At 34.4% G+C, this 24,668-nt stretch overlaps 1 protein-coding gene across 1 annotated transcript; it reads left to right on the plus strand.

Moving 5' to 3' along the window:
- Positions 1 to 9,243: 9,243 nt before the first annotated feature.
- LOC131609059 (protein ANTHESIS POMOTING FACTOR 1-like) lies at positions 9,244 to 24,178 on the plus strand. Its single transcript, XM_058880690.1, has 10 exons — positions 9,244 to 9,447; positions 9,673 to 9,773; positions 9,958 to 10,067; positions 10,157 to 10,223; positions 11,432 to 11,531; positions 14,295 to 14,411; positions 14,481 to 14,618; positions 14,908 to 14,989; positions 22,233 to 22,282; positions 23,777 to 24,178. The coding sequence occupies exons 1-10, from the start codon at positions 9,370 to 9,372 to the stop codon at positions 23,951 to 23,953; spliced, it is 1,020 nt and encodes a 339-aa protein (XP_058736673.1). The 5' UTR covers positions 9,244 to 9,369; the 3' UTR covers positions 23,954 to 24,178.
- Positions 24,179 to 24,668: the final 490 nt, after the last annotated feature.

A 24,668-nucleotide genomic window follows, 5' to 3' on the forward strand; every position in this document is an offset into this window, starting at 1 on the left:
CTGCAGCCGAATCTTTGAAGAGGACAATATTAAACTGAAGTCGTCACACTCTCGCGAGTTAGTCGACAGGAAAGGGAAAAAGCATGTGGTTCGTGGTAAGCCATATGGCAAGGGTAACCAGAAAGCTGGAGGCTGGAAGAAGCCTAGTGGGGGAGACTCTAGTGCCCCTATTAAGTGCTTCAAGTGTGGAGAACCTGGACATCGCATTCACGAGTGCAAAAGTGAGGAAAATAAGTGCTATAGATGTGGAAAGGCAGGTCACATTGCCATTGAGTGCAAAGGGAATACTGTAACTTGTTTCAACTGCGGGGAAGAAGGTCATATTAGTCCTAAGTGTCCTAAGCCGAAGAAGAATCAAGCTGGTGGTAAGGTGTTTGCCTTATCTGGTTCAGAGACTACTCCAGAGGATCGGTTGATTAAAGGTACGTGTTTTATCCATGGCACTCCTTTAATTGCAATAATAGATACTGGAGCAACTCACTCGTTTATTTCATTGGATTGTGCTAAACGACTGAATTTGGAAATATCTGAGATTAATGGAAGTATGATCATTGACACTCCTGCGTCGGGTTCAGTGACTACTTCGTTTACTTGTTTGAACTGTTCAGTTGATATTTTTGGTAGAGAATTCGGAATGGACTTAGTGTGCCTTCCGTTGGAACAACTGGATGTTATCCTGGGCATGAATTGGTTGCAATTTAACCGGGTTCATATCAACTGTTTCACGAAAACGGTTATTTTTCCTGAAGATGTCAGTGTTGAGGACTTAGAGTTGACGGCTAGACAAGTGGATAAAGCAATGAAGGACGGAGCTGCCGTGTTTATGTTGATTGCGTCCATGGAAGTGAAAAAGAAAGCGGTGAGTAATGACTTACCGGTAGTATGTGAATTTCCGGAAGTTTTCCCAGAAGATGTAAGAGAATTACCGCCAGAGAGGGAGGTGGATTTTGCTATTGAATTAATTCCTGGGACTAGTCCTGTGTCGATGGCACCTTATCGTATGTCGGTATCGGAATTGACTGAGTTGAAGAGTCAATTGGAAGAGTTACTTGAGAAGAAATTTATTCGTCCTAGTGTCTCACCGTGGGGTGCACTGGTGTTACTAGTGAAGAAGAAAGAAGGTTCAATGAGGTTGTGTGTGGATTACAGACAACTGAACAAGGTTACCATCAAGAATCGGTATCCTTTGCCGAGGATTGATGATTTGATGAATCAACTAGTTGGAGCGTGTGTGTTCAGCAAAATTGACTTGAGGTCGGGATATCATCAGATTCGGGTGAAGACGGACGATATTTAGAAAACGGCATTTAGAACGAGGTATGGTCATTACGAATATACAGTGATGCCATTTGGAGTAACCAATGCACCGGGGGTTTTCATGGAGTATATGAATAGGATCTTCCATCCTTATCTGGATCAGTTCGTAGTAGTATTTATTGATGATATTTTAATATATTCTAAGAATGAAGAAGAGCATGCGGATCATCTTCGAGTGGTATTGGAACTATTGAAGGAAAAGAAACTCTATGCAAAACTGTCAAAGTGTGAGTTCTGGTTAAATGAAGTGAGCTTTCTTGGGCATGTAATTTCTAAGGATGGTATTGCCGTTGACCCAACGAAAGTAGAAGCAGTGTCTCAGTGGGAAGCTCCGAAGTCAGTTTCCGAAATCCGTAGTTTCCTTGGTCTTGCGGGTTACTATAGAAAGTTCATTGAAGGTTTCTCAAAGTTAGCATTGCCGTTAACTAAGTTGACTAGGAAGGGTCAAGCTTTTGTTTGGGATTCGAAATGTGAAGAAGGATTCCAAGAGTTGAAGAAGAGGTTGACTAGTGCGCCGATCTTGATTTTGCCGAATCCGGCGGAATCTTTTGTTGTTTATTGTGATGCTTCGTTGTCGGGATTAGGAGGTGTACTAATGCAGAATCAACAGGTAGTCGCTTATGCGTCGAGACAACTCAAGGTGCATGAGAGAAACTATCCGACTCATGACTTAGAGTTGGCAGCAGTGGTATTTGTGTTGAAATTGTGGAGGCATTACCTATATGGTTCAAGGTTTGAGGTATTAGTGATCACAAGAGTTTGAAGTATCTCTTTGACCAAAAAGAGCTAAATATGAGACAAAGAAGATGGTTAGAATTTCTCAAGGATTATGATTTTGAACTGAATTATCATCCGGGTAAAGCAAACGTTGTTGCCGATGCATTGAGTAGGAAGTCCTTGCATATGTCTATGCTTATGGTGAGAGAATTGGATTTAATTGAGCAATTCCGAGATTTGAGTTTAGTATGTGAAGACACTCCTACCAGTGTTAAATTGGGTATGCTGAAGCTGACTAGTGGTATTCTTGAGGAAATCCGAGAAGGTCAGAAGACTGATGTAGAGTTGGTTGATAAGTTGACTCTGATTAACCAAGATAAAGGAGGTGAATTCAGAATCGACGAGAATGGTATAATGAGGTTTGGTAATCGTGTTTGTGTTCCTGATGTTGCCGAATTGAGGAGAAGCATTCTTGAGGAGGGACATCGTAGCGGATTGAGTATTCATCCTGGTGCTACCAAGATGTATCATGACCTGAAGAAGCTGTTTTGGTGGCCTGGAATGGAAAAGGAAATAGCTGAATTTGTCTATGCTTGTTTGACTTGCCAGAAGTCGAAGATTGAGCATCAGAAACCGTATGGAGCTATGCAACCGTTATTTATTCCAGAATGGAAGTGGGATAGTATATCTATGGATTTTGTTTCAGGTTTGCCGAGGACAGTGAAGAATTGTGAAGCTATTTGGGTTATTGTAGACAGGTTGACGAAGTCTGCTCACTTTATACCAATGAGAATGGATTACCCAATGGAGAAGCTGGCTCAACTGTATATTGAAAAGATAGTGAGTTTACATGGTATTCCTTCGAGTATCGTGTCAGATAGAGATCCAAGGTTTACATCCAAATTCTGGGAAGGTTTGCAGAAGGCTTTGGGTACTAAGCTGAGATTGAGTTCTGCTTATCATCCACAGACGGATGGACAGACAGAAAGAACTATTCAATCACTAGAAGATTTGTTGCGTGCTTGTGTGTTGGAAAAGGGCGGTGCTTGGGATAGTTATCTACCCTTGATCGAATTTACTTACAATAATAGTTTTCACTCGAGTATTGGTATGGCTCCGTTTGAAGCTTTGTATGGTCGGAGGTGTAGAACGCCTTTATGTTGGTACGAATCTGGCGAAGGTGTTGTGATTGGGCCGAAAATTGTTCAGGAGACAACAGAAAGGATTAAGATGATTCAGGAGAAGATGAAGACTTCTCAGAGTCGTCAGAAGAGTTATCATGATAAAAGAAGAAGGACACTTGAATTTCAAGAAGGAGATCATGTGTTCTTGAGGGTGACTCCTACAACTGGTGTTGGTAGAGCACTGAAGTCAAGGAAGTTGACTCCGCATTTTATTGGTCCGTTTCAAATTACGGAGAGGGTTGGAGAAGTGGCGTATCGTATTGCGTTGCCACCGACACTTGCGAATCTGCATGATGTATTCCATGTGTCGCAGTTGAGGAAGTACATTGCTGATCCATCTCATGTGATCCAAGTCGATGATGTACAGGTAAAGGATAATCTGACAGTTGAAACTTTGCCTATGAGGATTGAAGATCGGAAGGTGAAACAATTGCGTGGCAAGGAGATAGCATTAGTCAGAGTAGCTTGGGGAGGACCAGCCGGTGGAAATGTTACGTGGGAATTGGAGAGCCAGATGAAGGACTCCTACCCGGAACTCTTTGCCTAAGGTATGTTTTCGAGGACGAAAACTTTTCTAGTGGGGGAGAGTTGTAACACCCCATAAAATTCTTTATTTAATTTAATTAATTTTTGGATTAAATATTAGAATTATTTGAGTTAACTGAGAAAAATGGAAATAATGAGGCTAATGGGCCAGTGTCGCTTGTAGTAGAAGGGGGGGTGTCAGTGGTGAAGCCCATTACCAATGATAAGCTTATTTTCATAAAATAGAAAAATAGAAGGAGTTGTGGAATAGAGAGGGTTACAGCATTTTGGGAAAAAAAGTCTGAACGTGAAAAGAGAAGAGGAGCGGAGAAGTGCGACCCGAGGAAGAGCGAAGAATCAACCTTCAGGTAAGGGGGGACTCTTCCGTTTATCTTCTATTATGGGATTATAGGTAGTATGATAGAATTTGATCGTGTTATTCGGATCAATTGGGTTATGCTTAGGTTGTAGAAATGTTAGGTTTTTGGGAGAATTGATTTATAATGATTGTATTGATCATGCATGGTGATAATTGAATGGTTGAATGTATTATAAATGTGTTATAAAATGTGTTATTTCACTGTATGCGGAATCTGGTTGGGATGAGATTGGTTTGGTAGTGATTCGGTGAAAGAGGGACGAAATCGCAGGCTGTTTTTTGCTATTCGGAGTTCAGGAAATCGCCAGTTCGCGCCGCGTCCAGGGGTTGGCGCCGCGAACTGCTTGGCAGAAGGCCAGGAAGTTTTGTTGTGTTCAGTACGCGCCGCGAGCATATGGCCGCGCCGCGAAGGCGTAGTTCCTTCTCGTTCCGCGCCGCAAAACCTTGTTTGCGCCGCGAAGGCGTAGTTCCGATTCGTTCCGCGCCGCGAATGTGTGTGGCGCCGCGTGCTGTTAGTTGTTGCGACAGGCCGTTTTGAAAAGTTTAAAGATGTGTAACTTTTAAACCGTAAACCGAATTTTGGTGCCGTTTCGAGTACAGTGAAGCTAATCAAATAATTTATATACTCAAATGGTGTTTTGAGTGGTGGCTTGAATTATTTTTAAAACACCCGATTTTATTTGTTTGTGGTGGGATATGTTTATAGGTACACTAATGAATGTTTTACCTGTATGATGTTGTGGTTATAACTGGTGTTTATTATACATGTATTGTTGGCGTGAAATGCGTGTTTTATTAATGATTATGACATTGATCGATTTATGTGGGTGATGAGCATGTTATGGTTGATGCATGCATTCATAATCATTATGTGGCTGGTCCTTGACGATGGTGGATCAGTGGTAGCTAATTCCTATTGTGTGGAATTAGTGAGTGGGTGTTACCGTATCCTTGACGATGGTGGGTCGGTGAGTTGGGTTATCCCAGATTTTGGTACCACATGCATGTAGTTGCATTGCATTAGGATGTTTTGCTATTATAACATGAATGGAAGATTGTCCAATGTTATAATATGTGTTAATTTGGTTGTTTGCTTACTGATTGTATGGTTTGAATCTGATCATAACTGTGATTGGGTGAATGGCATGTGAAATGATATTTTATTATCTATATCTTATAACATTAGTTAAATGTGAATGAGACTCACCCTTACTGTTGTTATTTTTCAGATTGAGGAGTAGCTCTCGTACTTGGTGAGGATTAGCTCGTCAAGTAGTTCGTTAGGGTCAGTTGGGTCCGTGTCATGCTCTGGTCGTGTAACACTGGGGGCGTCGTCTAGAGTTACTTGTTAAACTCTTTATTTTGGATGGATTGTTATGTTGATGTTTTAAGTCTGTGACTTGGCTGTTTGTTATTCAGATGTTACAGATAATTCCGCTGTGTTAAACATGATAATCTGAATAAATTTGGTTGACGTTCTCTTTTATGGCATGACATGAGTATTATTGTTAATTATTTGGAAGTTGTAATGCCCTTTTCATGTTTACTCTGATTATTGTTTATTATTTATGCGGGGTATTAGAAGGGTGTTACATCATTCATTTTCAATATTTTAACTTAGTTACTTAGTGACAATGAAACCTAAAATTTGATATTGGGGAAGAAGAAAAATATTTAAATTTTTTACGTCAATTAAAGCATAATACATTGTGAATATGGTGAACAAAATATAATATTAAGGTTGATTAATTACTTTTAATTATTAAGTAAATATATAAAGTATGTGTCATTCATTTATAGTATTTTAATTTGTTACTTAGTGAACAAGAAACTTAAAATTTGATGTCGGAGAAGAAGAAAAATATTGAAATTTTTTACATCCATAATACAATGTGAATAATGTGAAAAAAACAATATTAAGGTTTATTATTTAGATTTATATATAATATGCGTCATTCATTTTTAATGTTTTAACTTAGTTACTTAGTGACGAAGAAACCTAAAATTTGATGTTGGGGAAGAAGAAAAATATTGAATTTGTTTACATTAATTATACCATAATACAATATGAATATGGTAAAAAAAATATAATATTAAGGTTGCTTTTTTAAATTTATACTTAATAAGGGTCATTCATTTTTAATATTTTAACTTATTTACTTAGTGATGAAGAAACTTAAAATTTGATGTTGGGGAAGAAGAAAAATATTAAAATTTGTTACGTCAATTATCCATAATACAATGTGAATAATGTGAAAAAAACAATATTAAGGTTTATTATTTAAATTTATATATACTATGCGTCATTCATTTTTAATGTTTTAACTTAGTTACTTAGTGACGAAGAAATCTAAATTTTGATGTTGGGGAAGAAGAAAAATATTGATTTTTTTTACATTAATTATAACATAATACAATGTGAATATGGTGAAAATATATAATATAAAGGTTGCTTTTTTAAATTTATATTTAATATGGGTCATTCATTTTTAATATTTTAACTTATTTACTTAGTGATGAAGAAACTTAAAATTTGATGTTGGGGAAGAAGAAAAATATTAAAATTTGTTACGTCAATTATCCATAATATTATGTGAATATGGTGAAAAAAAATATTAAAGTTGATTAATTAATTTAATTATTAAGTATATATCTAATATGAATCATTCATTTATATTATTTTAACTTTGTTATTTAGTGAACAAGAAACCTAAAATTTGATATTGAGGAAGAAAAAAATATTGAATTTTTTTACATCAATTAATCCATAATACTATGTGAGTATGGTGAAAAAAACTAATATTAAAGGTGCTTTTTTAAATTTATATATAATATAGGTCATTCATTTTTAATATTTTAACTTAGTTATTCAGTGACGAAGAAACTTAAAATTTGATGTTGGAGAAGAAAAAAATATTGAAATTTTTTACATCATTTAATTCATAATACAATGTGAATATGGTGAAAAAAATAATATTAAGGCTTATTAATTAATTTTAATTATTAAGTATATATATATATAAAATATGGGTCTTTTATTTATAGTATTTTAACTTTGTTACTTAGTGAACAAGAAGAAATCTAAAATTTGATGTCGGGGAAGAAGAAAAATATTAAGATTTTTTACATCAGTTAATCCATAATACAATGTGAATATGGTAAAAAAAACTAATATTTAGGTTACTTTTTTAAATTTATATATAATATGGGCATTCATTTTTAATATTTTAACTTTGTTACTTAGTGTCTGTCAAAAAAAAAATTGTTACTTAGTGACGAAGAAACCTAAAATTTGATGTTGGGAAAGAAGAAAAATATTGAAATTTTTTACATCAATTAATCCATAATACAATGTGAATATGTTGAAAAAATATAATATTAAGGTTGATTACTTACTATATATATATATATATATATATATATATATATATATATATATATATATATATATATATATATATATATATATATATATATATATATATATATATATATATATATATATATATATATATATATATATATATATATATATATATATATATATATATATATATATATATATATATATATATATATATATATATATGAGTCATTCTTTTATAATATTTTAACTTTGTTACTTAGTGAACAAGAAACCTAAAATTTAATATCGAGGAAGAAGAAAAATATTTAAATTTTTTACATCAATTAATCCATCATACTATGATGGTGAAAAAACTAATATTAAGGTTTTTTTTTTTGAATTTATATATAATATGGGTCATTCATTTTTAATATTTTAACTTAGTTAATTAGTGACGAAGAAATCTAAAATTTGATGTAGGGAAAGAAGAAAAATATTGAATTTTTTTACGTCAATTAATCCATAATACAATATGAATATGGTGAAAAAAATACAATATTAAGTTGATTAGTTACTTTTAGTTATTAAGTATATATATATATATATATATATATATATATATATATATATATATATATATATATATATATATATATATATATATATATATATATATATATATATATATATATATATATATATATATTTATATTTATATAAAATATGAGCCATTCATTTATAATATGTTAACTTTGTTAAGAGGAGGTGACCTATTCGCCCCTCTCTCGATCACTTGCCACACTATCTAATATGATCGTCTTACCAACACATACTCATTTTATTTAAAAATTGTCAAATAGCTTTTGTTCCAAAAGAAAATTTTCAAGATCAAATCTTGAACATAGAAAGTGAAAAAAATAAATGTTAAAAATTTTGTCAATGAAGAAAAGAAAGATACAATCATTGAAAAAATATAGAGCAACAATATGAGAAAAAGTGTGACGCCCCATCATTTCTTATTCATAGAAAGAGTATGACGCCCCATTTATAACAAGTCATAAGTTTCACAACTATAACAAAACAAAGTATGAGAAAAATTATCGAATTACATATTAGCTAGCCATCAAATAAGGAACCCCCACCATCAAAATCATTTAATGTTCCCATAAGGCCATTCCCTAGATTGACCATTGCAAAGAGAAAAATATACAATATGGTTAACATTCTAACGTCCAAGTCAGTTAACTCTACTATTTTTTTAGACTTATTAACTGATTTAGGCTCTAGAGTGTCAACCTTGCAGGTCCACCCTTGTAATCCACTACACTAGAGACTTTCAAGTTGCAACACCGCATCAGAAGTCCAACACCGCATCAGAAGTTCAACATCACGATTCAAGCATAATATATATATATTCCAAGATTTCCAAAAAAAAATTATATATATATATATATTCCAAGATTTCCAAAAAAAAAAGTTATATATATATATATATATATATATATATATATATATATATATATATATATATATATATATATATATATATATATATATATTCCAAGATTTCGAAAAAAAAAATTATATATATATATATATATATATATATATATATATATATATATATTCAAATAAAATATATTATTAAATAAGTTATTAATAAATCAGATTTAAAAATAGGTGTTTCACAAATTATAAGCAAAACTTAAAATTTAAATTATTCAATAAACAAAGTTGATTTCCCTATAATAAAATCTAATAATTGTAAAATATATCCCGAAGGTCAGCACTTCCCGAGTGATTCCCAACAAATCAATAGGAAGTAGGATGCGATGTGTAAAAGGAGTGTGAGAAGTTGAGTAACTGCTTGTGCGTGCGTCTTTCCTCAGCTCAGTTCTTCGATGACGACGACTTCACTTTCGGAGCTTGATGACGACATCGTCCGCACCATGTCTATTGGAGCAGTTTTCTCTGACTTCGTAGCTCTTCCCTTCCTTTACGTTTTGAGTTTCATAATTATTCAACCATTTTGCTGTTTGTTGATAAGCGATTTTGAAATTTGTTTAGTAAATTTGTTTACATTACACCCTCACATTGAAACCCTTGGACGAAACCCTATGTCTATGTTTTTGTAAATCGCGTGGTAATTCATTGCAAAATTTTCTCCTTCATATTGTTTTAATTATGTATGTTGGTATTTGCAGGTTGGGAAGATATATTCAATTGATTTCCATCGTAAGGATGATTTACTTGTCACAGCTAGTGAGGATGATTCAGTGCGCCTCTATGACATTGCTAATGCTAAGTTAGTTACTGCACCTAAACCCTAAACCTTAAACCCTAACTCTATGACATTGCTGATGCTAAGTTAGTTACTGCACCTATGTTTGGGGATGCTTTCTAGCTTGCTGCAACTTTATATGATTTACAGTTTCCTATAGGTGTAATTTCTATAACTAAGCATTTTATGTTATATCGGTGAATTCTAGGTTGTTGAAGACCACTTATCATAAGAAACACGGTACTGATCAAATATGCTTTACTCATCATCCAAGTTCTGTCATATGCTCTTCAAGGTACAATTTGGAGTCTACTGGAGGTGAGCTTCTCTAATTGACACTTTTATTACTGTTATTAATGACTACAATATGTCTGCGCTTATTCACTTCTTTTTTCCTCCTGTGCCAGAATCGTTGCGGTATTTATCAATGTATGATAACCGCTGTCTACGATACTTCAAAGGGCATAAACAGAGGTTTCAACACTTTCTTCTTCTGAATGAATGTTTTTTCCTTGCACCAGTGCTCTTGCTTAGTTTCTATTATCTTCTTTATTTATTCATTTGTTTTTTTTTTTATTATCTTTGTATGATTTCCTTTTTATTTTGGGCCATTTTAGTCTCTGACAGTAGGGCGAATATCAGTATACCTGTGGATTTTCAGTCTCTGATTTTTACTTGATTTTTAGTCTTATTTTCACCTTTTGGGGAATTAAATTAAATTTGTTTTGTCCTTCTCTTTTATTGAAGTAAGACTTGAAAAGATGGAAAATCTGAATATTATTCCTCGATTGATATAAAAATTTAATTTGTATACACCGACAACGTAAAACTTTTTTACTCGCATATCCAATCAAATCAAACCAGGTAGATATTTGCAAAGATATTTTAGGAACTAACCCAAGAAAGTGACACTATGGTGGGATTTGTTGGATGCATATGTAAAAAGTTTTACCTTGTCGGTGGTATTGAAAATAATCTCTTGAGATAGAAGAGCAAGCACAAATTACAGATTGTAGATAACTGTACATATGATTTGAGATAGCCGTTAAAGAATGGATGTCCTAGCTTCCAAGAATGACCAAAAACCATTAAAAAAGTTGAACAGAAACAGCACCATTCAAACCCCATGCCCCACTTGTGGGCACAATAGCTACACTATTCAGCTGCATTTAGAGGCCGCAAGTGCTATGCCTGCTGGACGCACGCCACACCTGTACCAAAAACTCGTGATCGTGCACGGTGACCCTTCTATTGACAGCATAGTTTGACACTGAATCGAAAAGATGGAAAATTTGATAGCTATTCTTGAAATGATTCAATAGTACAACGGACACAAATTGCACTTTATAGATTACTATACATACAATCTACTAATTGCTATCCAAGGGTTAAGGGAAATAAAATCTATCATGATAACCATATATATGAAAATACAAAACTGCACAAACAAATAAAAGGAAATAAGAAAAATTAACCAATGGAAATAGGAGATAACGGGATTTAATCCCATATATTACATAGTAAGTTTTCCTTTACCGCATCCTTTCTTGAAATCAATTCAGATCCAAGATAGATAGTTTTCTCGAGTGAGATTAGAACAATAATGATTGACTTTTGTGCTTGTTGGTTCCTTGCTATATGTGATTGCATTGCTGATTTCTGTTTTATGATTTGTTTTGCAGAGTTGTTTCTCTCTGCATGTCTCCTATCAACGATAGTTTCATGTCTGGTTCTGTAGACCACAATGTAAGGTTATGGGATCTACGTGTAAATGCCTGCCAGGTTGGTCTATTTTTTTCTTCAACATTATATTTGAGTGGCGGTTTAATGTAGTTATGTATCTTTCTAAGACCAGTTAAAAGAATATCATTCTTAGTTCTAATAGTGTAGAGACTAGATGGTACAATATATTATAGTAATAACTAAGTATACTATATACTAGATGATAAACAAGCTACTACTTGTAGTATGTGTTAGAATAAAGGAAAGAAGAAAGAATTCTGTTATTGTATTCCTTGAATGATAGTGATACAATAGGTAACTATATATAGGAAAGAATAACAACTGTTAGGCAAGAGTAAACAACTACTTGACAGCTAAGCAAGTTAGTTACAAACAGAAACCTATAGCATATTATCTATATATCTGGAAAAAGCATCAACACAGGTGAGAGAATAAGTATAACCACCTGAGGATTGGATTGGTGCAGGGCCCCACAGATCATACATAACTAGTTCAAAGGGATGATGGTAGACAGTGTGGTGGACAGAAAGGATGGGAGTCTGTGAGACTTGCCCAATTAACAAGCTGAACATAAATCAGTAGGAGGTTTATGAGGGATGGGAATATTGCATAGTTTGAGAACTTCTGTAAGGGCACGGTGATGAGGATGTCCAAGTCTTGTGTGCCTTAAAGCATATTTGTTATTTGTTATTAGATATGGAATTTGGTCAAGGCACAGTTTGATATGAATTAGGAATATTAACGGTAGAAACATGAGTAGTAGGATGAAACTGACAACCAGAATCAGGAGCATTTTTAGTAATATTTGAAACAGTATTACAAAGAGAGTAGGATGAAACTGACAACTAGAATCAGGAGCATTTTTAGTAATATTTGAAACAGTATTACAAAGAGAGATACAGTTGCAAGTAGCAGCTGAATTACAAGTGGAACTAAGATTATTACAAGGACTATGACTATGAAACTTGGACAGAGCTGAAGTAGGGTTGGCAAATCTATAAAGACCATCAGCTCCAACAGTGCCACGAAGGAGGACTTTAGAAGAATCCTACGATTTGACAAGACAAACTTGAGGATGAAACTCAAAGAAAACACATTTATCTTGTGCGCATTTACTCGACACTTGTGAGGTTCTTAGTGATGTGAGGGACAAGAAGAAGATTGTGTAAAATTAGAGATGAATTAAGATGATTGGATAAGGGAAAATTCATGGAACCTACAAAGTTAATGGACAAACCTTGGCCGTTTCCCATAAACACTTGTTCAGCTCCAGACAGTGAGGAAGAATCACACAAATTTAAAGCATCAGGCGTGACATGGGACCACCACTGGTTGTTGAAACCATGATCTGAATCTGTGATAGAAGCCTGTGGTTGAGGATGCCTAGGTGGCGTTGGCCTTAGAGGAGCAGGGTATCCAAATGAGGGAGGATACGAGGGACGTGGAGCCATCAAGTTAGGATTGAAGGGAGCTCGTGGTGAGGTAAAAGAAGGTGCACCAGAGTAAGAGTATCTGTGATAGCATACAGATGTATCATGTTCAGATTTATGGCAAATCTGACGTGAGACCTTTCCAAAACGGCCACCACCACGACCAGAACGACCACCACCACGACTATATCGACCACCACGTGAACCATAGTCATGATTTTCAGCGTTTGCAGTCACATGACTTGTTCCAATAGGAAAATTAGGGTTCAACACCTAAGATCTCAGTCAAGAGCGGTGTTGATGACGACGGAGCATGTGTGAGATTCACGGGCACAGGTTTTGTGAGTACAACTTTATGATTTTTCTCAAGTCGCGATTCACGTGCAAGAAGGCTCCATTCAATTCATCCAGCGAACACAAATTCTCTTTACTATTTATCGCAGCGATAATAGGATCGTATTCCTTAGGAGAGCATCAAGAACGACCTCAATTAGGTTACGAAGAGGAACTGGATTTCCGACCGAAACAAACGCTTCACTAATATCGCGAACAAGAACAACAAACTCAGCAATCGTGTGCGATCCTTTCGTCAGATTTCGTAACTCAGATCAGAGCTGTCTCGCCTTGGTGGTGAGCAAGGTGTTGAAGTACCCGTGAACTTCAGACCACACTTGCCATGAATACGTGCAATCAACGAGTTTCGGAAGAAGAGGATCGGAGATAATACAGAGAAGCCAGGTGCAAATGAGCGCATCCTGTTGCTCCCAGTCAAGAAAAGCTGGATTCGCACCACCGGTAACAGGATCGGCACCGGGAAGAAAGTGGAGAAACGAGAGGCGCCGTAACAAAACGCTGAAGTTTGTGGCCGTGAGTTACACCATTAATCTGTTGTTTCCATTGTTTGAAATTCTTCTCATCCAGTTTAATGGAGATGAGATGTGAGAGTTTGACGTGAGATGAGGGAAACACGCCCTCAGTACTGAACGGAGACGCCATGGAACCGCTAGATCGAGAAAAGAGCTCAAGATACCATGTTAGAATAAAGGAAAGAAGAAAGATGAAATAATTCTTTTTATTGTATTCCTTTAATGATAGTGATACAATAGGTAACTATATATAGGAAAGAATAACAACTGTTAGGCAAGAGTAACTTACTACTTGACAACTAAGCAAGTTAGTTTCAAACAGAAACCTATAGCATATTATCTATATATCTCTTAACAGTATGCTGCTATTCAGAACTCGAGTGATATTACTGAATTCAGTTTCAGTTGAGCTTCCAAAGATATAAACACGTACACTGCATCAAGGAAAAAATAGAGAGAGAGGGAGAGACAAAATTATGATTTATGCTCACTGTTATAGTTTTCAGGGAATCTTACATGTACGTGGTAGACCTACTGTTGCCTACGACCAACAAGGCCTGGTCTTTGCCGTAGCAATGGAAGGGGGAGCTATAAAGTTGTTCGATTCACGTTCATATGACAAGGTTCTTATCTGTAATTTTTGTTTTTCTTTTCATAATTTCACAACTTTGACATTACTCGTGATGGTTTAGGGTCCCTTCGACACCTTTCTTGTTGGTGGTGATAAAGCTGAGGTTTGTGATATTAAATTCAGCAATGATGGAAAATCAATGCTTCTGTCTACTACTAATAACAATATATATGTTCTTGATGCATATGGAGGAGATAAGGTTAATTTCTTTCTTTCATAATCAAAGCTTCTATGTTAAAATTAAGCTTTAAATATGTTTTTGATCCCTACACATATATTTTTGTCTTTGCTAAATTTGTTTATGTTGAAACTGGTCTATGTAATATGTATATAATGTTAATTTTAGTCCTTATGTAACTCTTTAGTGGGGTCTAAAAGAAAAAAAATGATATTTTTATAGGGGGATAAAAAACATATTTAAGCCAACAATTTATTTATGCAATTTATTCAACAATATGTTTAGGTTTATGGTAGAACTTCTTGTGCAGCGCTGTGGTTTTAGTTTGGAACCGTCTCATGGCACCTCAACAGAGGCGACATTTACCCCAGACGGGAAGTATGTAGTGGCAGGTATATATTTATGTATAGATTTTACAAGTTAGCTTTATTAACATCATTTTGTTGCATCTAACAAAAAAACCCCTCATTAACTTAGGAGACGTCATAAAGTTTATATAAGGTTGTATACCTAAAAAGCCCGGACTCGGACACAGATACGATACTGACATGGACACGAACACAGACACGAGTACACTGCTAATGTAAAAAATATAGGACACGACTATATATATTTTATATAATAATAAAAGAGAAAAGGGGTGATGCACTGACAGTGTAAAAAAGTTTTACACTGTCAACCAATCACGACCATGTATCCTACCAAGTCATACTGTTATTTTTAAATTACTGAGATGACATGGCGGATTGATATATTCTCATTGGATGACAGTGTAAAACTTTTTTACACTGTCAGTGCATCACCATTAAACCCATAATAAAATAATACAATTTATGAGCATAATTTATAAATAGTCTAAAATGAGAACCAAAATTTATGTATATTTAGACTTTAGTACTCAATTAACAAAAAAAAAAAAGACGTAAATTGAGTACTTTCAATTAAGAAAGAAAAAGAATGAGTATCGGAAGAGAAAGAGTGGAACACCTATGGTGGCGACGGAGGAATACCGGCGTGCGGCAAAGATGAAAACAAATAGAAAAGATGGAAAAACAAGGAATACGAGTTGTTTTTATAGTGGAGAAATGAAATCTGAAAGGTAAAAAATATTTTTATTTTTTAAAATTTTGAGAATTTGAGAGGTTGTTGTGTCCGTTATTTGAAATAGTGTGTTGTATCCGTGTCCGTTACATTTTTATTTTTATTTTCCATGGGGCACTTCAAAAAAGTGTCTGATACGCGTGTCGGTGTCCGGTATGGGAACACACCTTTAAATTAGGGTGTCAGAGCTTCTTAGTTGTATACCCTAACCAAAATGCTTAATTCCATAATTTAAAATAAAGTGTTAACTTAACAACTTAAACATATACTTCTATTGAAAAGAATGTTAAAATGCTATTTTAATTTTATTCCTCAGCTCTAGGCTGGTTTATATAGTAGAAATACAATAATTATAATTAACTCTCTTCTTAATGGAGAATAAAAGGGAAATAAAATATTTTCCAACATCCCACCTCAACTTGGTGCATAGATATCTATTATGCCCAACTTGTCTATCAAATGCTCAATGGTAGGTCTTGCCAAACTTTTGGTCAGGATATCCGCAGTTTGCTGACTTGAAGTCACAAAAGGGAGACATATGATTCAACATCTAACTTCTCCTTTATGAAGTGCCAATCAATCTCAATATGTTTGGTTCTATCATGTTGAACTGAGTTATGTGCTATGCTAATGTCAACTTTACTGTCAGCGTATAATTTCAATGGAAGCTTAATTTTCATTTTAAGTTCTTCTAGGACTCTAAGGATTCATAATCCTTCACAAATACCTTGAGACATAGCTCTAAAGTCTAAACTCAGTTTCTGCACTACTTCTTGCTACAACTCCTTGTTTCTTGCTCCTCCATGTCACAAGATTACCCCAAACATAGGTACAATATCCAGAGGTTGATCTTCCATCTGTGATTGAACCTGCCCAATTAGCATCGGTGAAGATATACATTTCTTTCACTCATTTTCTTAAAATGCAAGTCTTTTCCAGGATTTCCCTTCAAATATCTCAATATCTTGTAGACTGCCTCAAGATGTTCCTCGTAAGGAGAATGCATAAATTGACTTACTACACTAACTGAGAAGGGAATATCAGGTCGGATGGATGTGTGACAAATAAATAGTTTCCTAACCAATCCCTGATATCTTCCAGTATCAACAGGAACATTACCTTCTCCCTAAAGTTTAGCATTAAGATCCATAGGGGTATCTGCAGGACAACATCCACTCATTCCTGTTTCTTTCAATAAGTCTAGAATGCATTTCTGCTATGAAACCACAATACCATTCTTTGACCGAGCAACCTCCATACCAAGAAAATATCTCATGGATCCTAAGCCAAAGTCTACTGCTAATTTCTCTTTTACTCTTGCCATTTCAATTGTATCGTCTCCAGTATGGACAATATCATCAACATAAACAATCAGGGCAACAAATTTTTCATCGTGGGAGAACTTTGTGAACAAGGTGTGGTCAGCCTGTCCTTGAATGTACCCTTGTTTCTTCATGGACTGGGTGAATTTTTCAAACCAAGCTCTAGAGGACTGCTTCAATCCATACAAAGACTTATTTAGTTTGTATACATTTAATCCAAATTTGTTTTCAAAGCTAGGAGAAATGTCCATGTATACTTCTTCTATATCGCCTTTAAGAAAGACATTCTTAACATCTAACTGATGTAGGGTCCAATCCAGGTTAGCAGCAAGAGATAAAAGAATTCTGATAGTGTTCAGTTTTCCTACAGGAGAAATTGTCTATGGGTAGTCTATACCATAGGTCTGAGTAAAACCTTTAGCCACCAAACGAGTCTTGTACCTTTCACCCATCTGAGTTATACTTCACAGTAAATACCCAGTTGCATCCAACTGTCTTCTTGCTATCTGGTAGTGTCTTAACACTCCAAGTTTTGTTCTTTTCAAGAGCTTTCATCTCCTCAAGTACAACTTCCCTCCACTTTGGAATTTCTAGAGCAACCTATACATTTTATAGAATTTCTACACTAGAGAATTTTGAGGTGAAGGCATACAAAGATGAAGAAAAATTTGTATATGATATAAATTGGACATGGGATGTTTAGTATAAGATCTAACAGGTTTTCTACTGGCAACAAAATCATCTATATCAGGATACAAAATACGACTTTCAGAAACAGAGATGAAATTACCTTTCCTATTCTTAGGAGGTTGATCATTCCCCGGTTCAGATTCCTGACAGTGTTGAGATGTGGACTCATCTCTTCCTTTGTGGTGTTTTTCACTAAAACCTTCCCTTTCCTAGTCCCGTTTCCTAATTCAAATATGTTTTCTTGTAGTGACTAATTATTTTTGTGGTCAATTAGATCATCATTATCATCGTTTTCAGGATTCTCATTGTTTTCTACATGAGAAAATGTAGGCTCGGATTCACAAAATTCCTTACTCATAACAGGAGTAGGATCATGTAAAGAATCATGACCATTTTCTATTGGTGCAGAAGTATAAGTCTCAGAACTTTCTGATACTGGCAAAGATAAATTATTTAAAAAACTCATGTCCTCGATGTGAAACAAGTCTTCCTTTATATCCCCCCTTGAAGATGAGTGTCATAAAAAAAAAGTTTATTTTCAAAGAATGTAACGTCCATAGTGACAAACATTTTCTTGTTTTTTGGATCAAAACATTTATATTCTTTTTAGGACGAGAGTATCCAACAAACACATTTTATAGCACGTGGTTCAAGTTTTCCAACATTTTTATGTTCATGAACAAAAGCTGTGCAACCAAATTTTTTTAATGTCAGATCAGTTAATACACGAGTGCTAGGAAAACATTCTTTGAAGTTATTAATTGGAGTTTGAAAATTGAGAATTTTGGAGGGCATTCTATTAATAAAATATGCAGCTGTTAAAACAACTCCACCCCCACAAATAGTTTGGTACTTTATTCGAGAAAAGTAGAGCTCTAGCGACCTCCAATAAATGTCTATTTTTTCTTTCGGCAACTCCATTTTGTTGAGAAGTATTAGGACATGAACTTTGATGTACAATCCCATTTTTTATAAAAAAATCATCTAGGATAGTGTTAATATATTCTTTGCCATTATCACTTCTAAAGATTTGGATATTTTTTTGAAACTAGTTATGCACCATTGTAAAAATATTCTTTACAGCCTGACAAATATCCGATTTCCCCTTTAACCATTACACCCAACATACTCTTGTATGGTCATCTATAAATGTGATAAACCATTTTTTGAGAGAGAGTGTACTTGTACGATTAGGACCCCAAACATCACTATGAATAATAGAAAAAGATTTTGATGGTTTGTAAAGCTGTATTGAAAATTGGGAACGATGATGCTTTGCAAACTCACATGCTTCACATTTAAACGAAGAAATTTTTTTATTATGAAATAACTTAGGAAACAAGTGTTTTAAATAACGAAAACTAAGATAACCTAATCTTAAATGCCATACCATAATGTTGTCATCTTTATTATTCAAAACAGAAAAAGACTCGGAGCAGGTAGGGGTGGCAAAACGGGCCGCCCGCCCCGCCTTATGTCCGCCAAAAAACGAGCGGGGCAGGCATGCCCGCCAAGTAAAATGGCCATAAAAGTCATGCCCGCCCCGCCAAGATGGCGGGTTGGCGGGCTTACCCGCCTATTTTTATTTATATTTTTTTAATAGATTAATAGGTTTTTTTTTACCTTTTAATTAAACTTTTCACTTATTTTTTAAAATAATTTTTTATAAAAGTAATTTTTTAACAAATTTACTCAAAAAAAATTACATATATTTATAAATAAATGTATAAAATAAACCATCAAGAATTGCAATTACTAGAATTAACTAAAAAAGAGTGAGTTTTGGAGGAGGAGCGGACTTTGGCGAGGCGGGTATGGCGGGCGGCGGGTTTTGGCGAGCGGCGAGTCTAAAATCTCAACCCAACCCGCCATTTTTTGGCGGGTGCGCGGGCGGCCCGGCGGGCCCCAGCCCGTTTTGCCACCCCTAGGAGCAGGAACTTATTGTTTTTAAAGGTAGTTGTGATGCAGATCCAACGTCAAGGTAGTAGAGTCCTCCACTCTCCTTAGCATTGTCAATCATCTTTCCCGAGTTCAAATCCTGAAAGATACAGTGAGATCGGAAAAAAATTAGTTTGGCAATTCATATCTTGGGTTAATTTACTGACAGACATTAAATTACATGTTAAGTTTGGAACATGAAGAATATTTATAAGAGTTAACACTGGAGACGACACAACTGACCCTTTACATGCAATGGCTGAAAAAGAGCCATCTGCAATTTTTATTTTTTGATTACATGCACATGGACTATATGAAGAGAACAAAGTAGATTTACATGTCATGTGATCAGAGGCACTTGAATCTACTACCCAAGTATGACTGAGACTGACACTTAGAAATGCAGAATTACCTTTTGTTGCTATAGAGCAAGAAAGAGTTAGAGACTCGAGAAGTTTGTACAGTTTGTCTAGTTGTTCCGTAGTGAGTGGAAGTTGAGTCGAAGAGATTTGCTGCCTTTGATCAGAATTACTAGCCTGAAATGCACGACCACGGTAGCCACCGCCCGACTCAGGTGGTAGTTGTTCGTCATGGTTGGATCTGGTGTAGGCCTGTGCTGGGGAAAACCACCTGTTATTCTGATTTGCCATAGGGGGCTAAACAGGTATGTGAAGCGGGTCGGGTAGGAAAGCAGGTCGAACAGAAAGCGGGCTTGGCCTCTAGGGTTTACACCAATGATCTCCCACTAGTATTGGTCTCTAGGGCTTACACCAACAATCTCCCACTAGTTGTGGAAAGTTTTATAGTAACCTAACCTAGTAATCTTGATACCATATTGAAAAGAATGATAAAATGCTGTTCTAATTTTATTCCTAAGCTCTAGGCTGGTTTATATAGTAGAAATACAATAATTATAATTAATTTTCTCTTTAATGAAGAATAAAGAAAAATAAAAGAGAATAATCGAAAAAAAAAAGAAATAAAATATTTTCCTACAACTTGTATCTCATAAGATCAAATTATAGTTCATGTCATAAAGAGTCTAAACTCATGAGCTAATAAGTTAAAAAACGCACAACTTATAAACAACATAGTTCAAAACTGATTACCCTCGTATTCTTCCATCATCAAGATTAATGTCGTTATTATTTCTATCATTTTCATTATTTAGCATTACTATTCCTTGGTCCTCTTATTTAGCATGACTATTCCTTTGTCCTCTTCGGTGTCTGATACTTCCTGGTAATTCCGTTAGAACTAAATGGAGATGTATTTAGCATTGCTATAACTATGGTTGCAGATACAATATGTATAGCGAATAAATCAGAAAAATAGATATAAACTCAAAGAAGAATGGTACTTTTTCCCTAGGCCTGCCAATTTTTTTGTACGAATCTGACATGGTGACACCTCTTTTAGTTCCATTCCCTCCCTCAACTTCCCATGCTTTCAGCACACCCTTCCATCACTGATTGGCTTCAACCTGTCTGTTGTTTTATTAGGCTCCTCCATTACAAATTTCTCCACTTAAATATTCCATCCTGCCTTTTCCATTTCTGCCCTTCTTCTTTCTTTGGTACATTGGCCCAATAAGTCCAGCAATGGTGTGCCTGTCAATACCTGATATGATTCAGTGATGATTGCATAGAATTTAACGGATTGTCCTCTAGTTGATTCTTTCATTAAGATTTAAAGACAAAAAGGATGTTAACTTTATAAAGAATAGTCTTCATTAATTCTTCAATGACACATACTTCTTATTGAACAAGAACGAATATAACTATAAACTTTGTATTGCTTGGATATGGCGCCATGATGATGGAATGGACATTAAGGTACAAACCTTAAAATAGGTTTATAAAATAAATTGACATGGAATGGTAAAGAACAATAGGAAAACAATGGAGTAAGACAGAGATGAAAAGAAGATGCCACACTTGAGCGTTATAAGTCAAGTGAGAATTCGCAGCAGAGAAATGGTAAAAGGCAGGTTTTGGTTCTGAAGGTTGTGGGTTCAAGCCCCACTAGTGTCTTTGGAGGGAGGTTAATTCAAATTCATTTGTGAGTGTTCTTTGAGCTCTAAGGTCTTTCCTGCTTTGGACTGGGGCACCAACACCTCACCCTAAATTTCTCTTGTAAAATAAAACTTCTGAGGTTGCTGCAATTATACCCAGCAATATCCTTCTCCTGGGGCAACAACACCTCACCCTAAATTTCTCTTATAAAATAAAACCGCAGTCATAAACGACCCAAACCTAGGGCCTATCCTGAATAAAATCCACAACCGACAGCAGGATCTATGTCCCACATCCTATCATATTTTCTGTCACTTCTACTATATATTCAATGTTTTGTTAAGTTTGTTAAAAAAGTCTTGTTGAGCAATCATCATTCTTGACATTAAAATTTTATGAATTCAAAAGTTGTTTGTAACCCTAGAGTAATAAATATCTTGCTTCAGAACACCCTAGAATAACTACTATATATTCATGTGGTATTCCTCTTCATTTTACTCCTCTTATCATTGTTTATTAATATATAGATGATTAAAAGTTAAACTAAACTAAATTTTCTAATGTTCAAGGTTCAGGAGGCGGGACAATGCATGCTTGGAGTATTGATAGGAACAGCGAGGTATTAATTTGTTTTATACTAAAACTGAATATGCAGTCCTTAAAAATTTACTTAATTTAAAGAAGTTACTTAAAGTTTCATTTCCAAGCCATCATATTTAGTTCATTAAAGTTGAGGTTAGGGGTGACAATTGAATCTATATTTGGTGGATACCCACAAAAAATACTTATAATAAGTTGGGTAAAAATCCATAAAATGAGTATAGACATGAGCACCGGTAATTATCTGCTAAAATAAGCGGGTATGAGTATTTTCGTACCCACATTAGTCCCGTACGCACACGATATATAATTATATATTTTAATTTATATTATTATTATATAAAAATGTATGTTATCACTTAAAAAAAATACATCACTATTAAACTATTACACGTTTTTATGTAAGTATTCGTTTAGTTCATAATTTAAAATAAAATCTTTGATTTTTTTAATGTAGTTAAAACTTAAAATAATATGATGTTTAATAATTGATTGATTTAATTTTATTAGAATTGCGGGTATGGGCGCTTAAACACCCATAGTGTACGGGTAAAAACGTGAGGAATCTACATGCCACCATCCAGAGCTACGTTTTTACCATTATTCTTTGCCTAAAGTCATTAATTTTCAAAAAATACATGTTTCTATCGGAAATTTGGAGGGTGTATCGGAAATTTTGAAAAAAATATCGGTTTTTTAAAAATTTCCGTGAGTTTTTATCGGAAATTCCAAAAAAATACCGAAAATTTTAAAAAAATTACCGGATTTTTTGAAATTTCCGGTATTTTTTTGTAAATAAAATAAAACTGTGATATCATAGATTTGAAATTTCCGGTATATCGAAATTTCAAATTAATTAAAATTTCCAGTATGATGTACCCGAAATTTCCGGTATTTTTTGCAAAAAAACAAAAAAAAACAGTGATACCATAAATTTGAAATTTCTGATATGTATCGGAAATTTCAAATTAACTAAAATTTCCGGTATGATGTACCAGAAATTTCAGGTATGCTGTATCATAAATTTAACAGTGTATACCGGAAATTCTTTGTATCTCAAGATTTTTCAACAAGGATAAAATTGAATTAAGAAAATATGGGAAAATATGGGGTGCCAAGTATAAAAAAGGAGGTGACATGTAGATTTCTATAGAAACGTTGATGTTCACGCAAGTAATGACTCGGGTAGAGAGGGATTTATTCAAATCACATGTATAGGGATAAGTACTATAACACTCAAACATGCACACTTACCAAAATGGTTAAATATTGTCTATAAATTTCTTTTAGTCTCTTATAAACAAAGTTTCTTTTCAAAGGTGACTTCAACTGATAAGAAAATGTAAACTAGTCATAGAATATTTTGTTTGCAAATGGGGATGGACTAAACAACCAATTTCGGCCACGTAGTATAAAAACAAATAAAAGAAAAAAATACTTCAAATGTGTTTATACATCCAATCCAAGTATGATAGAGCGCTTATAAACATTATGGTTTTCTTCTTCTCTGTAGGTAGCATGTTGGAGTAGCCATATTGGCGTGCCTTGGTGCTTGAAATGGGCTCCTCGTCGAGCCATGTTTGCAGCTGCCTCAACTGTACTCACGTTTTGGATACCTAACAACGAACCAAAGCTGAAAGATGAGGATGCTGACACAGGCGCTGAGCCGGGACTTCAGCCCCAACATTGAACCAGCACAGACGCACGCTGGTACATCAACAAATCAATCAAGGCCTTTTGCTCTTTTGCTTTTGAGGATGCAACTTAGCTGTATATTGTAAATTCCATAAAATCCGACTATTAAATGGATGCTCTTCTAATAGTCAAACAAATTTATTTTTAATTGTTTAAATGGTGAAAGGTTGCCCTGCCTTCGAAAAATTACGGATAAATTGAAAACTTGGTCTTTTTTTCATTGAGCTGTTTTTCCTCTAGCTTTATTCTTCATCCAAAAATTCCCGATTTTTTTATCAGCTGGAATAAATGGCACATTATGCCATATTATTGATATAATTTATGAAACGGGTGTGCAAAATATTCGAATGACCAAATTCATAACTAAATTTAATTAATTCACTTTTAAATATTCGGATATAATTGAATGTTATTAACTGATTTAATTATTATTCATATAATTTGGATATAATTAAATAATTATTAATCGGTTAAATTATTTTAGATTCGGATATAGTCTGATTATTATCCAAATTCAAATATTTTAATTCGAAAATTTTTTTCTAAAAAAGTATTTTTTAAAACTGATTTTTCTTTTAAAAGTCGGTTATATAATATAATTTTTAAAACTGATTTTTCTTTTAAAAGTCAGTTATATAATATAATCAAATTCGATATAAAATCAGTTTTGATTCTCAAAATAATATTTATATAATATAACCGAATTTGGT

This window comes from Vicia villosa, linkage group LG6 (assembly GCF_029867415.1).
Source record: "Vicia villosa cultivar HV-30 ecotype Madison, WI linkage group LG6, Vvil1.0, whole genome shotgun sequence".
NCBI lineage: Eukaryota > Viridiplantae > Streptophyta > Magnoliopsida > Fabales > Fabaceae > Vicia > Vicia villosa.

Coding starts and splice junctions, on each gene's coding strand:
- LOC131609059 (XM_058880690.1), top strand. CDS start 9,370: ATGACGACGACTTCACTTTCGGAGCTTGATGACGACATCGTCCGCACC. Junction 10,068..10,156: donor CAATTTGGAGTCTACTGGAG/GTGAGCTTCTCT, acceptor CTCCTGTGCCAG/AATCGTTGCGGTATTTATCA. Junction 14,412..14,480: donor ATTCACGTTCATATGACAAG/GTTCTTATCTGT, acceptor GTGATGGTTTAG/GGTCCCTTCGACACCTTTCT.